General features: G+C 44.4%; 1 protein-coding gene across 1 annotated transcript in view; it reads right to left on the reverse strand.

Annotated features, from left to right (window-relative positions):
- Positions 1-20,289, reverse strand: part of NME7 (NME/NM23 family member 7) — an 835,246-nt gene that overhangs the window by 415,876 nt on the left and 399,081 nt on the right. The window contains exon 4 of the mRNA XM_086934088.1: positions 18,298-18,408. Within this exon, the coding sequence (XP_086790214.1) occupies positions 18,298-18,408 (111 nt within the window). The remainder of the gene's footprint in view (positions 1-18,297; positions 18,409-20,289) is intronic.

Consider the following 20,289-nt stretch of genomic DNA (forward strand, 5'->3'; position numbering starts at 1 on the left):
TTGAGTCTATTTCCTCTGTCGAAAAAGATAAACCCTGATTTTCCGCCATCCTCGTGTAGTGATCACTCCGTTGTGTGTGAAATTTGAAAGAAAAGAAAGTCTTAGACTCTCGCAGCTGTGCGCTGCCCAACACTTGGAAAACAAATAGGAGAGTAAGGAGTTATGTCCGTGAACGTCGGACGGGAAATACTCCTGATTCCCTGGTCAAGGATCAAAAAAAAAAAAAAAAAAAAAAAAAAAAAAAAAAAAAGGAGGAGTACTACCCGATGAGGGTATGTGAAGGCTCTTGTCTAAACTCAGGAAGAATTTTTCCTTTGTTAGGAAACCCCTCACTCACCACCTGGTGGTGACTTGCTTCATCATCGGGGCCCACCCAAGTGGCCTAGCGTCACTCGGGTGTGCTTCAACACCTGCAACTGCAGTGGAGCTGGTAGTGAAATGTGGGGTGCAAACAAAAAAGAATGTGAGTGTTAAAAATGTCCTGGTATTCTTTAGTATAGAGTTTTAATAAAAAAGATACTGGACAAAATTAAAAGATCTGGTTGAGATAAAAGTGGGGGAGTTACGGTCCACTTATCTCTTTTTTATGTGTTGGTCGACATGTTTCTACCATTAGGGGAAAATCCCCGGTATTCCTCAGGACCAAAAACCAAGGAAGTGGGTGGTATGTGCCCCCTAAAAGACACACCCAGTCCTAAATCCTTGGAAAACCAGAAGAAAAATCAACTTCTGGGACGCACACCTTAAATGGAGGGTGCTTTGAAAACCTGTAGGGAAGGAAAGGAAATGAATAAAATAATTACTATCCTGTTACGTAGTGTAGTGCTAGAGTGCAGGATTCGTGCAATTATTCTGGCTTCCCACAGTGGTGTTTTGCACAGTGCCTTCATCGGAGCTGAGCGTGTCTACATGTGTTTGTGCAAACGTGCTCTTAGCTATGGAGATAGAATATCTATGGAGTAAGGTCTGATATTGGCCTTAGTGCGTGCTATATGAGAAAGAGACATGCTGGCATCAAACTCAGGGGTGCACTATGTAGGAGTGCTCATATTGTGTACCGCCGTGGGTTGAGTAATGTGCCAGCTAGGTAACATTAAATTATTTCTGTATGACCTGATCACAGTATGTGGTCAACAAAAAAAGAGACAAACTGGACTGACATACACACACAACATAGAATGATACAAAACTTCAGATATGGCAGATTGAAACAGGGCTTACAGTGCTAAAGCTCAACTCGAGCTGCATCAGGCAGGAGGGCAGGAGAAAATACACCATACCCAGTAGATACGAGATACTTTGGGAGGGTGTCAGCGTTGATGGCCGGCCTCATGTGGAACAATCGCCCGGCACGAATAGCTCAGGCCAAATTGCACAGGGAGTGGTATGATGGCGGGATTGCGTTGCCGAACCTGCAACTCTATTACTGGGCCGCCCAACTAAAACCCATTAACCAGTGGCTACATGCACCTCCGGAAGACCCAGCGTACAGGGCGGACAGGGAGCAATTGGGCACCAATAACATACTGGCACCTCTCTACGACCAAAGAAAAGTGCGCTCACTCACGGGGCCCACAAGGCTTACTGCATCACTGTGGCATGCAGCACAGGCAAAACTGGGATGGAAGGGGAAAATCACAAAATTCACCCCACTGTGGGACACGCGGGCCCTGGGTAACCTGAGACGCAGTAAGGGTTTCACGCTGTGGGACAACGTTGGTCTGTCCAAAGTGGGAGATCTGTGGGAAAAAGACACGGTGATCCCCTTTGACCAACTGCGGCAGCGGTATGAGCTGGGGCCCACGGAATTGTTTAGATATATACAGGCGCGACACGCTCTGCTATCAGCCATCCCACGTGGCACGAAAGTCCCAGAGGCATCTCCCCTCGAGGACCGCCTCCTCACGGACTATATGCAAGAGCGGGCGACGTCACTCACATATCGCAAACTGATAAATAACCTAGCGGATCCAACAATAAAACTGAGAGCCAAATGGGTGGAGGACATAGGGGAAATGGACCAGTCCGAATGGAACGAAGCGCTAGCGTGGCCTAAGGAGGTGGGCATATCGGCAAAGTTTCGACTTATACAGCTCAAAATCCTACATAGGGTGTACTATACGAGGAAGATGCTCCACACGATACAGAGGGTACAACATCCATATTGTCTTCGAGGTTGTGGAGAAGAGGGGACGTTGTTTCACACTATCTGGGAATGCCCTCGCATTCGGGATTTCTGGAGACAAATCATGCGTACCATATCACAAGCACTGGGGATATCCCAGGTTCCCGAACCACGGAAATGCCTGCTCAATGTATGGGGGCCCAATGACCTTTCCAGACACAGACAACAGTGGTCCATGATAGGTATGATAATAGCTAAACGCGACATAGCACAGAAATGGGGTGCGGTAGATACCCCAACACTAACACAATGGTGCTCAAACATGGACAGGGTCATGATAATAGAAAGGACAGTATACACCAGCAGAGCGTGCCCACGCAAATGGAACAAGATATGGACCCCATGGAACGTCTTCAGGGGGGACATATGTGAACCGCTGGAGGAGGAAAAAACATTGACATCAGATAAGGAGGGGGAGGACGAGTAGGGAGAGAGATAGGGGGGGGGTCAAGGTAGTGTCCCAAAGGCATAACTAGAACCATGAGTGGGAAGGGGATGGGAGGGTGGGTGGATTACTCTGTAACAATTGATCGTCATATGGAATCACCCTACCGTGGAGGAAATCGGTAATAGCAATCTAGGTGGTCTTAGATATGCTCACATAAAACAGACGCTTGGAGATTAAAAGCCCGATATGGGGTAATACACCCGTTTCTTATAGAATTGAAGACCGAATGTGGTAACTTCATGTTTATATTGTTTATTGTTACAAAATACAAAATTAGACCTACACGAATCCGCATTCTGATCGCGAACCAACTACACACGTAAATGTATAATGCCGCCGCACCTCCGGGTTGGCGGCACATGGGCTGTGTAATCAAGAGCATACTACGTACATGAGATAAGGTGGCGGCCGGCCCCAGAGGTTGTAGGCCAGAAGCTGTGTACTGTCTGTAAATGGTAAATAAAGGTCTTTTAAAAAATAAAAAATAAATAAATAAGACCAAAAATACAGTAGCTATACTCTTAACAGACTGCAAATCCCTACTGTTCAATTGTACATCACCGCTAACTTCTTGTGTGTGTTCCTACTTACCTACAAACCACCAACAAACAATGGAGCTTTCACAACTTGTAATACCATCTAAATTGTACCAGCCTCTACATCTGTGTGGTATGAACATCGGCTTCAACAACTCTTCCCTACCTCAACCAAGAATCATACACTAACCTATAAGGAGCAAAATCAGAAGGAGCTGAAATCGAACACCAGTGGAAGAAATCTAGAAGCATGCTTGACAAAACTCACATACCAAGACTCAACAGTTCTACAAAAACCTCCACCAAGAAAGCAAAAAGACATTTGCCATTTACAGTGCCCCACTTAGGAAATCGCCAGGGTAGTCACAGAAATTCAAGGGATTTCTGTTAGACCATCAAAGATCACTCTGTGGCCACAGCTAAGATGTTGGATGTCATCTTGCCAACAGTCTAATTCACAGCTGTCTGAAGCCAAGACTAAGATATAATGTAATTTATTATTTATTTATTATTTACGTTTGTAGAGCGCGACAGCTACCCGTGAGGGTCTCCCGGCGCTAAGATACTGCAGCTAACAAAAAGATGGATTGACCAAATGGTTATAGATCGAAAAGCCAGGTCTTAACGGCTTTACGAAAACATATGATGCTGTCCTCGGACCGAATGGCCAGAGGAAGAGAATTCCACAACTTGGGCCCTAAATAAGAAAAGGAGCGGCCTCCCATTCTAGAGAGCTTGATCCTGGGGACAGAAAAGAGACAATGAGAGGAGGAGCGAAGGGGGCGGAAAGGAAAGTAAGGTTTTACTAGGGTCTGTAGGTAACTCGGAGCCACCTTGTGCCTGATCCTATGCATATAGGTGAGGGCCTTGAACTTCACTCGGTTCTCGACCCTTAACCAGTGTAGATCCCGGAGGCGATTAGATATATGGTCAGTTTTGCGGCAACCGCTGAGAAGGCGCGCTGCGGCATTTTGGACTAATTGCAGACGACGGGTGACAGCCTTGGCCGCCCCCAGGTAGAGCACGTTGCCGTAGTCCAGCCTGGAGGTGACCAAGGCGCCCACCACCGTCCTTCTTGTGTCAACAGGCAGCATCCACAAGATCTTACGAAGCCAACGTATAATGGTGAAGCATGTGGCAGAGAGCTTGCTAACTTGACATTGCATTGTCAGGCCTTTATCCATGACTACACCCAAATTCCGTACCTTCTCCACCGGCACAGGGAGGGGGGCCTAGATTTGCAGACCAATGTCTAGAGGTCCAAAGGTTTGGCTTCTGTCCTAGGACAAGGACCTCCGTCTTCTCGCCATTCAGTTTGAGGAGGTTGCGATTCATCCATTTTGCTATTTCTCCAAGACCAAACTGAAGGCGGGAGGAGGGGGCCTCGCCACTATTCGTGAGCGAGAAGATAACTGGGAGTCGTCGGCATATGTGAATAACGTAAGGCCGACATCATCAGATATATGGGCTAAGGGGGAGACAAAGATTAAAAAGTAAGGGACTAAGGATAGAACCCTGAGGGACACATGGAGCTATGAATAAGTATTTGAAGTAGCAGACTGGGAGAAAATTTGAAAAGTGCGTTTAGAAAGAAAGGAAGCCAACCAGTCCAAAGCTAGTCCTTCCACGCCCATGGTGGCTAAAGCGTCAAGAAGGATTTTGTGGGAGATGGTATCGAACGCCCCGCTGAGATCGAGTAGTATCAGCGCGGCCGTTTCACCATTGTCGATCAGGGACCGTAGATTTTCAGTAACACCTAAAAGGGTGGTCTCTGTCGAGAAGCCCGGCCGGAAACCTGACTGTGAGGGATGAAGTAGGCTGTTAGAGTTCACATGCTGGGTAAGATGAAAGAGGATATGATGCTCCAGGATCTTGGAGAAAGCCGGTAACAATGAAATTGGGCGATAACTGGCAAGAAGTTCGGGATCAGAAGTTGGCTTTTTTAAAAGTGGCGTGACCATAGCGTGTTTCCAAATGGCAGGGACCGTGCAGTCTTTAGTGATAGGTTCAGGACAGTGCAGATATTAACCAAATGCCGGGGGTCAAGAGCCCTAAGTACAGAAATAGGGAGGGGGTCCAGTGGGGAACCAGGTTTTACATTGCGGAGCGATTCCTGCAGACCCTCAGGCTGTAATTCAGGCCACACTAAAAGTGGGTGGGGAAAGAAGGTCATGGGCCGTGGTGCGTTCATTACCAAAGTGGGAAGGGCTGTAATCATATTATTAGAGTTGCAGATGGAGATGTCCTGATGGATCTTCTCCACCTTGCTTAAGAAAAACTGGGCGATTTTGTCGCATTTCCCGTCTGTCAAAGGAGGAGTTTTAGCTAATGTGGAAGAGCCTGCAAGATTTTTCACCAAGCTAAACAAGACCTTGGAGTTATCAATGGCATCTGTTATGGATTTCGTCACAAAGTTGGCCCTGGTAGAGGCACAAGCTTTGTGGTAAGATTTTAGCGCAAATCTATAAGTCTGAGCTGCATGCTGAGAATAGTCTTTGCGCCAGACGCGTTCAAGCCTCTTGCACCGGGATTTCTCAGCTTTTTATGCCTCGGTGTACCATGGGGCGGGCATCTTATGAGGTACACCCTGCTTTGAAGAAATGGGAAGAACGGTATCAATGGCATTTTCTAGCCAAAGATCGATCAGCATAGCAGAGGATTCCACATTGCCTAGTGTGAACAGTTCCAAAGGGAGATGGGAGGCAAGAGTTTTATTCAGAGAGCCAATATCCAATTTCCTCCATGCCCTGCTCCTTTCCGCAAGGTTACCTCTATGTGGAACTGCGGTGGTCAGAACCGAGATTCTAAAATGAACCATATAATGATCGGACCAAAGGACCGGTAAAGCCGGAAGGCATTGTAAATCAGGCAAATTTGAGAAAATGGGGTCTAGAAGATGTCCGCCTATGTGTATGGGACCATGATTATGTAGAATAACGTTCATCGACTGGAGGTCGGTGATCAGGGTTCTAGCTACAGTATTATTAAGATCATCCAAGTGGATGTTAAGATCACCCACAACTACAAGAGTGCCAACATTAGGTAACAGGGAGGCAATAAGCTCGGACAGATGAGTGGCCCAATAAGTGACTGGCCCAGGTGAACGGTAAATAAGAATGCCATTTAGTGAAAACTTAGGATGAAGAACAAGTCTAAAAGATGTAGCTTCGCAGTTTTGTAGATTGATACGGTCTAAGAAGCATTGATACACATTTTTAAAAATTATAGCAATGTCCCCACCGATTTTGGCCACCCTATCACACCTGACCATAGCATAGTTAGTAGGGAGCGCTTCTGCGATATCCGGGCCCGAACCTTCATGGAGCCAAGACTCCGTAATGAAGAGGGCATCCGGTTGTTCCTCGTTTAAAAGGTCAAAAATCTCACGTCTGTGTTTAGGTACAGAACAACAATTCATGCTGAGAAAATTGTATACTGATTTTGAAACAGTCGACAGTTGAGGTGTACAACTATGACAAAGTTAAGGTGCCTCGAGCGACAGAGAGCAGTTTCAGCACGATTGAGATGACTTAGTTGTTAAATTAAATGTGGAACAGTCTGCGGGACAATAGGGTCTATATGCACGCAGTAGGCTGGCACTATAAGTAATCCTAGAAAGTGGCTTGGTAGTTTGGCCAGGGGATAAGGCCCCTGGGCCCGTTTGGGCGCGGACGGGCGCAGACGGGCACGCCTTTGGCGCGCCGCCGGCGCGCCCGCTGCGCGGACGGGAAATCATTGCCGTAAAATACTAGGGAGAATAAAGGAGGGGCCCGAGCGAAGGAGGGCGGGACGGAATGACCCGCTGGTCCGCGACCCGTGGCCTCACCCAAGATGGCGTCGTTCCCGACAGCGTCTCACAACAGCCCCAAAATCGGCTGCGGGACAGCTGAGGGTATCCAGGTGAGTTCGAAAGTGCCCCAGATAATGCAGCAGTTGTTAAGATTGTATTAAAAAGCAATTGTGCAAAAGAGCGAAATGGTTTTAAAAGTGGCAGCAAAAATACATAAGCAATGGCCTAAAGCCCCGGCTTTCCGCCTCAGGGCTCGAATAGCAGCAAATCAGGGGGGGCTCCAGAATAGCGTCTTTTATGCTGGCGAGGGCGGGGCGGAATGACCAGCTGGTCCGCGACCCGTGGCCTCACCCAAGATGGCGTCGTTCCCGACAGCGTCTCACAACAGCCCCAAAATCGGCTGTGGGACAGCGGAGGGTATCCAGGTGAGTTCGAAAGTGCCCCAGATAATGCAGCAGTTGTTAAAATGGTATTAAAAAGCAACTGTGAAAAAGAGCGAAATGGTTTTAAAAGTGGCAGCAAAAATACATAAGCAATGGCCTAAAGCCCCGGCTTTCCGCCTCAGGGCTCGAATAGCAGCAAATCAGGGGGGGCTCCAGAATAGCGTCTTTTATGCTGGCGAGGGCGGGGCGGAATGACCAGCTGGTCCGCGACCCGTGGCCTCACCCAAGATGGCGTCGTTCCCGACAGCGTCTCACAACAGCCCCAAAATCGGCTGCGGGACAGCGGAGGGTATCCAGGTGAGTTCGAAAGTGCCCCAGATAATGCAGCAGTTGTTAAAATGGTATTAAAAAGCAATTGTGCAAAAGAGCGAAATGGTTTTAAAAGTGGCAGCAAAAATACATAAGCAATGGCCTAAAGCCCCGGCTTTCCGCCTCAGGGCTCGAATATCAGCAAATCAGGGGGGGGCTCCAGAATAGCGTCTTTTATGCTGGCGAGGGCGGGGCGGAATGACCAGCTGGTCCGCGACCCGTGGGCTCACCCAAGATGGCGTTGTTCCCAACAGCGTCTCACAACAGCCCCAAAATCGGCTGCGGGACAGCTGAGGGTATCCAGGTGAGTTCGAAAGTGCCCCAGATAATGCAGCATTTGTTAAAATTGTATTAAAAAGCAATGTGGACTTGTAGAGCGTGAATAATCACCTGCAAGGGTATCCAGATGCTGAGTAGGTGCGGAGAGACGTAGATTTATTCGAACAGCTAGGTCTTCAGTCTCCTACAAAAATTCAGGATTGTGGTAGCTGCTCTAATGTTCTGGGGGAGGGTGTTCCTGGTCTTTGCTGCAAAGTAGTAGAATCGTCAGACTCCAGTTTTGCTCCTACGGATGTGGGGTGTGTGTAGGAGCCAGGGAGGCCGAGTGGAGGTTCTGGGATGGTCGGTGAAAATGGAGACAGTGACTGAGGAATGCGGCCTGTCTTGTACAGTGCCTTGTAGGAGTAGGTGAGTATCTTGAACTGGCAACTTTTTGGGATGGGGAGCCAAAGAAGTTCACGGAGGTGAGGTGAGATGTGGGTACAGCGAGGGAGGCCGAGTACCAGTCTTGCTGCGGCGTTCTGGAGGATTTGCAGCTTGTGTGTGAGGTGGGAGGAGATGCCAAAGTAGAGGGTGTTGCTGTAGTCCTGTCTGCTCATGACCAGGGCCTGGGGAACGGTCTTCCAGCTGCCTTTGGGAAGCCAGTTGAAGATCTTCAAGAGCATGCAGAGGATGTTGAAGCAGGCGGAGGTGACACTGTTGATTTGGGGTGTCATGGCAAGGTCAGTGTGCAGGATTATGCCCAGTTTTTTTGCCTGGTCACAGGGTGTGGGGGTGGGTCTCAGCTTGGCAGGCCGCCAGGTGATGCCCAGGTAGAATTGCTGGAACCGAAGATCAGGACTTCTGTTTTCTCTGTGTAGAGCTTCAGGCAGTTGGTGCGCTTCCAGGCGGCAACCTCTGTCATGCATCGTTTGAAGTTGTTTTAGGTGCTGTTGGGGTCTTCAGAGAGGGACGGGATGAGCTTAGTACATGCTTTTCATCAGGATAATCAGGATCATCAGGACAATAACATCAGCCAACCTACACCAATATTTGCTTGCTTTGAGCGACTGGAAGTCCCATAAGTCCAAGAACTGGTGAAGACTAGAGGATGACACCCAACTATTGACAACCACTGCACATTGTCACCAGCTTCCTATCTCTTTCCATCTTTCCACGAAAACTAATGTTATACTACATTTGATCAATCATCAAGAAGTACCACCTCAAAGCAACAGACAAAGTCAAATGCAAACCAATCTCAAATAGGCTGTTCCATGGAAAACTGATGCAAAGTGCAGAAGATGAATACCATAGATTGCATCTCCTAACTTTGCAAAAGATGAAGCATCACCTCACTTCCAGCATCAACATTAGCGCCTTTCAGCATCAAGACAGGTGTACCTCATGGATCACTGACTGCCCGCATCTCTTCAACATATGTCTCAATGGATGTTGACTAACCATCTTAGGATCCAAGATTTCCGTTTGGCCCCAGGAACTTGGATCAAGATCAAACAAGTTGACAAAAGTGAGAATCTGGAGGTGAACATGGACTCCATGCTATTCCTTGTTTATCAAGTAAACCAACTAACAAGAAGAACTTTCTACAGTATACATAGCCTGAGATGGATCTTCCTTTACCCATGATTGCCACGGAAACTCCAGGGAACCACTTCTCTCATTATGTCAAGTCTTGACTATGCAAACAGATGTTACAAGGGCATCTCACTGTCTTTGCTATGATGATTCCAAAGAATCCTGATCTTCATAAAAATGACAACTATTACCTGTCTACACAACCACATCTCACAGGCTCTAAAAGCACTTTACTGGCTAACCACCATCAAAAGCTCAGCTTTAAAGACGCTGTGGGTGACTCATAGGGCCATAAATGCCAGAGCCACATCGTTCACCCAAATAAAGCTTAAAAGATAAACACAGAAGAGAACACCCCTCTACAGGCTGCAGAACATCCCTACATATCAGAAGGAGTGCATTGGAGGGACGTCCTTCTCTGTATAAGTTACTAAACTCTGGAACTCTTGCAGCGAACATAAGATAATCTGCAGTGCTGATAGAACTAGCAAGTGCTCTTTCTCTGCCCAAATGCCACACTTCATGTGGCTGAGCTACTCTTGCCTGTCAACTGTAGAAATGATCATCTGGTACTCCTGGACTAACCTTCGTAACACATACCAATACTGATTTTACAATGCCTATTACTGTGGATTGATCATTACACCTAGATGGACCTACCAGGAGAAACCTAACAAGAAAAGTATTTTGGGTCTGCACTCAATGGCCAAGTAATACCCGTTAATGTGGGTGGACCTATGCTAGACTTACGAGGAATCAACAAATCTCATACCTTGCTCAGCCCACAGTAATCCCTTCTCTGGTTTCACTCCATGATAGGCACATCAGAGCAAATATGATCGTGGGTCATATAAAGTCCATTTCTATTGGTAACAACCATCACTCCTAAGATAAGTTTAAGACTCCATAGATAATACATATTGGTATGAGTTGCTCCTCTTACACCAGAGTGTATTTCACAGCATATACTACACTTGATCCTAACTGCCATAGTCAACTGAGAAAAACTAGATGCCACAGACATCTCCATTGAGGGTAAGTATATGCATGCATGGCTGAGTTTTTTCTCATACTCTACCTCAACCAACACTCATCCATAGGTGCAGATACAAGACTGTGGTTACAGTAAGAAAAGCATCTGCCATTATACACATCACCAAACACTTCCCACATAGGCACAACACACTCACACATTTCTTTTCCACCCACACTATAACAACTAATGTTTTAGTGTTACTTATCTTTGCTTCAGATTTACTTAGAGGCACAGCAATAAAAACATGATATGAGCACAAATCTGGTCCTTCCCCACAATATCAAATACCACCTATGTTACCCACAAGACATAAACTAGTCAAGTCAAGAAATACTTTATTCGGTTCATTTTACAAAAACCATAAAAGTACACAGACATAAAAGAAAAAAGGTCCACAGCATAACAATGATAAAATACAGCATAAAAAGGGAGGGAGTACCCACTAAGATATGCATCACACGAGGGCAAAAAATTAAAAACAACAGCATATACAATGATCAATAGTTAAAATAGAAATCATTATGAAGGATTAAGAATTTAAAAAACTTGATTCAGGTTACAATGGTCAACATTTGTGAAGAATCGTCTAGGACCAAGTGATCTTTTTACTGAGTCTCACCGCTATGGTTAAAAATTTAGCCACATTATAGATTTCCCAAATTTCCGCTAAAAGTTGAAGGTACAGCAAAGCTGGCTTCACTTGCCTAAATCCTTTCCCTTTTAACAGGGGTATAATGAACTTTTTCCTAATGCCTTTAAAGTGATCACAGAAAAACAGAAAGTGGGCAGTATCCATAATTGAACAACCGTCACATTTGCACAGATCTAGATCCGTGCCCCTGGTCCAGCCAGGGTGGCCAGAAATTAATAAATGGAATTTGTTCAATCGGAACTTAGTTAAAAGATACCTATGGTTGGAGTTGTTAACGACCTTAAGGTAAAGTTCCGGGTCATGGTCAGAGGAAACAATCAATTGAAGGGTCCTGACAGAGGGCTTTATCAGCTCCCTACCTTCTCTGTCCATTCCTCTGTTCAGCAAAAAAGTGTTTTTAACCCATTTCAAGTCGCCTTTCACCAGGCTGGAAGGTTTGTTCAACAATTCAGGCCGACCCAATTTTTCACACATTTGTTGTACATATTTCAACCAAGGGATCTTTTCCCAGTGATCTAGCATTAGGCAGTCCTTTAAGATTTCGTGATTCACTTCAAGTTCTAGATTAAGCCAGACTGATATCCATTTTAAAAGGGGGGCCATGGCGATTCGATCCTCCAAATAGTCCACGCCGCATTCCTGATGAACTATGAAGCTTGCCGTGGATTTTGGGAGGGAAAGAAGCGTTTTTAAAAAGTTATCTTCCGTAACCTGGAGCGATGTAGCTGGCCTAAAGCCCCACAGGTCTCCACCATACATAGCAATGGCTATACATTTAGCAGCATATACTTTTAAAACTGCCTCAAAGTGCTTCACCCCTAATTTACGTGAAAAGCCCAGCACCGCAGAAATAGAGCGTGCCAGGGCTTTTTTTTTCTCCAACATTTGAGGGTGCCACGTAGAACATTCATCAAAAACAACCCCCAAGTAGGGAAATCTGGGGACTCTTGACAACTTATGTCCATTACAGTGCAATGTCATCACATTTTTTTTGGCCTTCACTTTATGGCCCACCACCATGACGTGGGATTTACCAAAGTTAATACTTAAATCAAGATTTTTCATAAACATACACTAGTCTGCAAATGCACTTGGACACTTCATGAAGGCTTGAAATGTTATGTAAATGCAATCATAATGAAATAAACAGAAGGATGTACTCATAGAGGTGGATAACACAGACTGCTCCTAACTTCGGGCCCTAAAGATGTCCATGAAGCAAAGTATCAGGAGTTTTTGGTGGCAGGGCCTGGGATCACTAGCTCAAACAGGAAATCTGGGCACACATCCACTAGACCAAGTTGCACCAGAGACACTCTTCAAAAGCCACCTGAAGCTCATACAACACCTTCTAGTACACGCCATCATATCTACCAGAGTAACCTGCATAGCACAGTTACAAGCAGCACATCACTGTTGCTCTTTAGTAATAATTCACATCAGAGAGTTGCCCTAGACGTTTTGTAGACGACAAGACTGTATAGACAGGGTACTATTACCTAGAGAGTCCCACCGCTTACTAAAATCCTAGACTACCAGGCTGCCCCAGATGGCTTTGTCATGTTCGGACACTTGCAGCCTACAAGTACTACTTTGAGTTTAATTGGTTATTTATAAAGCGCGGGCTGTCACTCCAGAAGAAGTAGAAGCCATATTCCTTAAACTCCCCAGTGTTGCCAGACCACTAGGATCACCTGGAAAACCCAGTAATATGAAGAAAGTGGCGTCAGAGACAAGGTGTTACACAGCAAGAGAAATCTCCCAATCCAACCGCTTGTCTACTAGGATTAAATGGGAGGTTAAGTCCTACAGGGTCAGTGGCAGCACAGACCAGACCCTATTTAGAGAGATAACCATACCCATTTTGCATAGGAGGTATGCCACCACCGTGACCCAGATGACCCAATCCCATTTGGCTTATGACAGAGCAGATGACACAGCAACTGGGGACCTCTCCTCATTTCTATCCTGAATCCTCCAATATCTAGATCATCTTAACAATAAACCATGGCCCATTCAGTTAGTAAAAATGCTGTTGTAGCTAGATAGATGTCAGTTGTGTGTTGGGGGGTACAGAGATCCTTTCATACAGGTCTGAAATGGTGGAAAGGGGAAGAGGGGAATCAGATAATATTAGTGTTTTTAACATTGATGATTAAAGTGTAGTCAGAGGTGTGGGAGGCTAATGTGAAGGCCTCAGGAAGAACAGAGAGTTGAAAGCTGCAAATTGTGCAATTTACTATGGGAAAAGGGTAAGCAAATGGGAAGAGCAGACAAAACTAGAACTCGAAGCGGCCTGTCCTTCACCACTATCAGATGAAGATAGTGTGGAGGAGGTTATGAAAAAGGTCCTTGAAACAGGCACTGATGCCTTAAGGTGGTGAACCAAAGGACATAAGACTCCAGCAGCAGAAAATCAGGCCGCATAAGCTTTAGCTTGGCAATATACCGGGAAATTATGTGTGCAGAATGACAAGAATGAATATGGCGTTCGATTTGTGAGAAAGAATTAATGCTACCCCACATTTCAAGTTAGAGGGAATTGGGAACTATTTTTAGATGGAAACGATCCCGTGATTCCTGGCGTTTATTTTATTTGTGGAGAGTATGCCTATTTCAAATTGCCCAGGAAATGGTCTGGTACACTTCTTTCCAAAGATGTATCATATTGAACATTTCGATGATCCTATGTGGGAACAGAATTCCAGACCCATGCGAGGAGCTAGTGCTAGTGAAATTGTAGGAGATATTGTTGGTGCAAAGATTCCATCTGTAGGGTTGATGCTGAATGATATGAAGATTAGAAACTTGTTTTACTGTAGTTGACAAGTTGTCCACTAGTACTGCAGGAGCTTTATTACTTGTTGATACTGAAATGGTTTTGCAGATCCATGGTTTTGCAGAATAGACTTGTGTTAGACATACTTCTTGCAAAAGAGGGCGGAGTCTGTTGGATGTTAAAGGTCCAGCAATACATCCCGGACAACAGTAAGGACTTAATAAAATAAATTAAGAAGATCATTGATCTAAAGAAAGATTTAAAAGCGTTGGAAGCAACAGGTGCCTATGAAGACATTGGAAGTGGATTTGCTTCAGAGGGTAAATGGTTTGAAACCTCTTGTGATAATCGCCCTTTGTGTGATATTCTTAGTAGTGATCTTTGAGCGAAATGAGTGTATAAAAGCATGACAGGGAGTGAACTGGAAGAGAGGGGATGTAGAGTTAGAGGAGAGTCAGTGTAAATACTATGACATGAAACGTCTGGAGGAGTCTAGATGAAAAATAGGGAAAACTACAAGGTTTCAACTGGTCCATCTGATAAGATCTATATCTTGATTGTGATGGCTAAATTCGCCATCAGGGGGGACTCGAAATGCACAATTTAAGCTCCATGCTATAAATTCTAGAGGAACAATACTTACATGCATTAGCACAATATATTTACTGTGTGCCTTAACCATATTAATGTAAAGTGGAGCACCAAACATACTGATGGAGTGTATTCACTGTAGAAAGCAGTCATTCATATAGGTGTGTGCTCTAATATTTTTGGATTATAATGTTACAAATTGTAGTTCTTGTTCACATTTACATTTGTGCATTTCAAGTTATTCTGCTTTTAATGGAATTTCATTCTTATGTACTTGTGTATTAAGTTATTAACGTTTTGCATTTATTCTATAATCTTAGGTGCACCTATAATCATGTATTTAAAGTGTACACTGAGTGTCTTACTAAGTGAGCTTAGTCAAAGGCCTTAAGAATGTGGCCGCTAATGTTTATCCTTCAATGTTAAAGTTTTGCTTGCCCTGAAATGTTCTTTCTTTGCAGGTGCGTTCACATAATTTCATAGTCTGTATTGGGCATATTATGTCAGAGATAGTGAGGTCTTGGAGGAGAACTTTTGGCAAGAGTGAGAGGTGCTAACGAACTAAGAGAAGACTCCTTCCTATCCATGTCATATCAGAAGCAGGGAGATATCCAAGGTCATCCTGAAGTTCAACTCATAGGATGGCAAAACCGAGTGAAGTTGACAATTTGTACTGTGAGAAGGCAGACAACTACTGGAATCAATGATGTGTAATTCTCGAATATTCTGTGGGTTTAATTGGTGTTCTCCATTTTAGTCTTAAGAGCAGATACCCTTTGGACTCAGAGAGGTACAGACCTCTCAGCTCATATTTCCATTGTATGGCTTTATGCTGTGCATTGCCCCAATTTGGAGAACTTTTACTGAAGTCGCCACTAAGCGGACACCTTCCTGCTATCCCTGATTTAACCAGTTTTCTCTAGTTTCCCAACTTTAGTTGATGACTAATTTAGGTGACGTTAAATTTATTTGTGCACAGACAGGAGGATCAAACCCTGCACACTGACCATCAGATCTTCTTTCTTATCTTTTGTATTGCTGCAACCGAATTTCAAGTATGCCTTATGCTACAAAGACTTAATTTCATTTGATGTCTCTGTTTACCTTTGGTGATTTTGTATCTTAACAGTAAGTTCAAATACATCAGTTTGGCCCCTAATTTGTAATAAAACCTGCTTAACATTACTTACTGATTCCTGGTCCTTAATGTGTGGCCAAATGGGCTACACTGTAAATTGGATTATTAGATTGATATTAATTTCCCTTTACCTCTCAAGCAACTAAAAAGTTTAATCGCAGAATAAATGGTAAGACCGGCCCAGTGCTCTAGCACTGGTATGCCTCTGGCCCCCTTTGAGGGCCCTGCGAGAAGAGATCTCTACCTGACTATCGTGTTACAAGGCAGAACTCCCAGAATCGTAGCATCACTAAAGACTCGCTCATGAGGGTGCACCAGTACATCTCTAGAGACAATATTTCTATACTGTACTCCGTAGGCGACAACTTACATTACCTTTCTTTTCCAACACTAAAGGCCCGTTTGCTTTACTGGACACAAATAAGTTACCCTTATCCCACAGATTCTAGTATTCTATTATGAAAACTAGTATTGATTAGGAATCTTTTAAGTTGTCTGGGCGCCGAGTCACCTTCGTTGTTTCAGATTCCTATCTCCAAATGAAACTCATCACCAAAAGCTTTAGAGATATATTCATCCTTCAGTCTCCTTAGAAGAAGATTTGTGAATCCCTAACCTTCCTGAACCCTCACATCAAAGGGGTGCCTCCTAATCAAAGCGTTCATGGCAGATTTTAAGATTCATACGGATACATGGTAGTTGGGGCAGAGATGAGTCAGAAGGGAAGATTGCACTAGACCTCCGAAGAGAGTCCTTTTCCGTGGAAAATAATGGACTTTAACCCCTTGGGCGCGGCCGCGATTCTGCGCCTGTGCGGCCGTTTTAATGAGTGGGCGGGTTCATTTAGCCCCCAGCCGTCATCAGCACATGCCCACCGTGATGCATGGCGGTTGGGGGCCGTCATCAGCATGGAAGGGGTTAAGACCCCTTGTTGAGCACAGTGTTCCTGACCAACACTAAAGTAACAATCACAAACCCTTATCTCTTCCCAACACAGGGGACTCTTTTCAACTTTATTCCATGTTGTTGTTCGCACTATCCTTGTCTATATTTCTGGCCCATTCGTTTGCATTTTCTGTATGTTGTGCAAGTAAAAGTCTTGCTTTTTAATACTGATCAACACTTGACTGGGAAGTGATTATACTGTGTAGTACTGGTTGTGATGTGCTGTTTATATATCTACAGATGATTGTTATATAGCATGTACAAAACCCTAGATTATCAGAGAGCATTATGAATGAAACCAAGCTAAGCAGAAAATATAAACAATAACAGTAAATAAGCCAGGTGTCCCAAAACCACACGATAAAATCTATGCGACATTTCAATAATAATATGCAGTGATATATAATGTCTGATTCTAAATACCCTCGATATGATAGCATAACAAAAATGTACAATGGTATAAGTGAACTGTTCTAAGTGGAGGGCGAAAAAGGTTAAAATACCATCCTCCAGGCGTATTGCAGCCTAATATCCCAATAAAAACTTCAATTGCACACAGGAGGCCAGGTACTACGAAATCGATTGGTGGCAATTGAGCAAAAGGAAAGTGGTTTGGTTCTCTTCTGAAAGTGGAAAGAAAGGCGGCTAGGGGCAGAATGAAGTTACATATGTTAGGAGCTCGGCAAGAGAAAGACTAGTTCAGGATGCATGCTTTTATTGAAAATAGGGAACACTAGGAAAAGGTGGCCTAGCTGCAAAGTAGGTGACACCCACTCAACATCTTCAACTTATTGGCCAACAGTGTGATTGATGCTTTTATTTTGCATTTATATGGTATACAGCCTCAACTGAGACTCTGGTCTGCAGTGGCAACTATGAAATATTGGCAGTTCTCACTAGTTTCGTGGGAGTTGATCCAGGGGATGCTCCTCCGTTTGAGTGAAGGAGTGTCGCCCCACTGGTTAAAATGCCCCTGTGTGCCTCAGAATTAAAAAATAAAATGGTAATAAAGTTGGTTTATTAGCATTTTATTTTTCAATATTGCCCTGTCCTGAAGCAAAGTGTGTATGTCTTTTAAGCTGTTCATATTGCTATTGCCAGCCAGACATGCGTACTTCGAAACCTCTAAATAGAGGAAATGTCCTTGGGAGCGGCGAGTGAGGCTGCTCCCTCCAATCAGGGCACTGATCTCACAGCATGAGAGCAGAGCTAGGATTGGTTAAGGCACTTCTCAAGAGCTCGCGCTGCAGGAGAAAGGCGTGCAGCGAGGAAGGTGTTGGAGTTTGACGTGTCGCAGGTAAGTGTTTTTTAATTTTCATTTTTATAATCATTGTCTGCCATTGAGTCTGGTTTAAATATCTTTGTATGGGATGGGATGGTTTTGAGTGCAAGTCCGGCCCTGATACATGACAATTATAAAGCTTTGTCTTCTCTGCATGTTAAAATAGGTAATATGCATAGTTAGGTATTTCCCATCACATTTCAGCGATACTTACACACCGTGACCATGTATATACATTGAGTTTATAAAAGTTGTAAAAGAGATGTCGAAATGACGCTGTAGAGTAAATGTTAGATTTGGACTAACCTTGTCAATGCCACCATTTTCATTTTAGTTATAGTCAGATCTGCGCATAAAATCATTTCAATTATTGGTCCCATCTTGGCAGCAGCATCAGGCTTAATAATAGCCAATGTTCTAAAAAAAAAAATTTTTTGTTAAAATACTGCTCAGTTATTGGATTCCACAATTTTCTGAAACAGGGTAGCTTTCAAAAAATAAGACAAATATGTACCTTAGTAGATCGGCAAAATAAACGATTGGTCTAGTCGGATTTCCAAAACCAAACTCTTGGCCCCAGCATTGTTTCTGTCTGAATGATTACGATTTCCTAACACTACCTAAAATGCTAGTAGAACATCAGTTTTATAAATCAATTTCGGAACTAACCCACTGTACCCCGAACAACTCCTGTCATACCAGCAGGCCCAAACTGACTTTATTCTGCAGCTCCTTTGAGCTCCTGCTAGGGTCCAATCAAGTAAATGTTCATTTTCCCATAATGATAAGGCATACCTGACTTGACCGTCCCACTCATAAACCCAGGGGCCGCCCTCGTGGTACTTCCTCCCCCAGTGAGTCTGATCTGCTTACACATCTGGGCTCTGCCAAATTCCTCAGACATCGTCTCACCAGGGACCTCTCCGTTAGTGTGCTGGCTGTGCCTGAGTTCTTCCTCTTCCCCAGGGGATGAGGGTGAGGGACCCCGAGACAAGCTTCTGTCAAGCCAAGTGAGCTGGGACTAGCGCTCACCTAGATCCTTTGCCTTGCCCTAAATTCTCTTCAGCATGTTCGGCACCATCCTGGGTTTTATACATGGGTAATAGGATGCCTCCAACCCATGATGTTCTTTTTGAGCTATAACTCTATCCAAGATCCTCTGGAGCTTGTGTCTATAAACGCACAGTTGCTTCGTCTTACCAGGGGATTAGATCCCATCCCTCTTGACTCACTTCGTACTCATTTAGTTGAGATGAAAGTACCCTGTAGTGTGAGCTCCCTGAGGACAGAGCTATATGCATTTTCATCATTGCCACTCCTCTCCTGGTGGACTTTAAAAGATGGAATTCATAGGCATCTTCCTTCCCCAGAGGAGGTCTGGGAGTTCTTAGGGAAGTAAGACTTATGAATAATTTTAATTTGACTTTGCTCTTAAGAAATCCCAAACCTTTAATGATTTGCAGGTTCATACAGGTTTTATGCAAGGATGTCCCTAAACAGGTTATGTACTGGAGAAAACACCACTAGAAAGTACACTACCCTAGACATGAATGAAAAGAAATGCAATTGCTCTGGCATACAATAATTGAATGATATAGCATTCCAGACGTATTGAAATTCAGTTGAGGGAAACAATATAGGTATAATTTACACTCAGGTTGGAAAGGTACATTAGTGTACCCACAGCAAATGTCCAAACAAACAGGTTTTTGAGGAGTCCAACTGAAGATCTTATATAGAGTGTATTTCACAAGAATGCAACCGTACCTTTTTGGGTTTGGCAATAATGATAAATGTCTAAGGAGATTCTTCAATGTGTGACTGGAAACTAACAAAGGCCTGGGGATCCTGCAGACAGAACTGGAGGCCACCTCTGTAAGGCGAATGCTGTGATAGGCAGAGGAAAGACAACCAGGACATAGAAATACCCAGACCGGGGTGACAGAACACCAGGGAAGGTTAGCTAATATGTAGCAGTAACAAGGGACTGAAAAACTGAAAAATGTCTCACAATAATGACGAGCCTCCCCTTTTGTCGGGGCCAGAGAAAGTGAAGGCAATCACGCCCAGAGGTAAAGTCATCAACTGGACCAAATTAATAGAAATTGTCTACCATTAAAGATCTACTAAGAATCCGGAGACAATCAACGAAGGTACTCAGCAACAAAGACTGTGCAAACACCATAGACCACAGACATATCGAGGGAGACGAGCCTGGGTGAAAATATGAAAGGCCGTGCTGCTATGGCATTCTCTAATGGGAGAATTGAAAGAATAAACAATTACTTTACGGTAGGA

Source organism: Lissotriton vulgaris, chromosome 8 (assembly GCF_964263255.1).
Source record: "Lissotriton vulgaris chromosome 8, aLisVul1.2, whole genome shotgun sequence".
In the NCBI taxonomy this organism is placed as follows: domain Eukaryota; kingdom Metazoa; phylum Chordata; class Amphibia; order Caudata; family Salamandridae; genus Lissotriton; species Lissotriton vulgaris.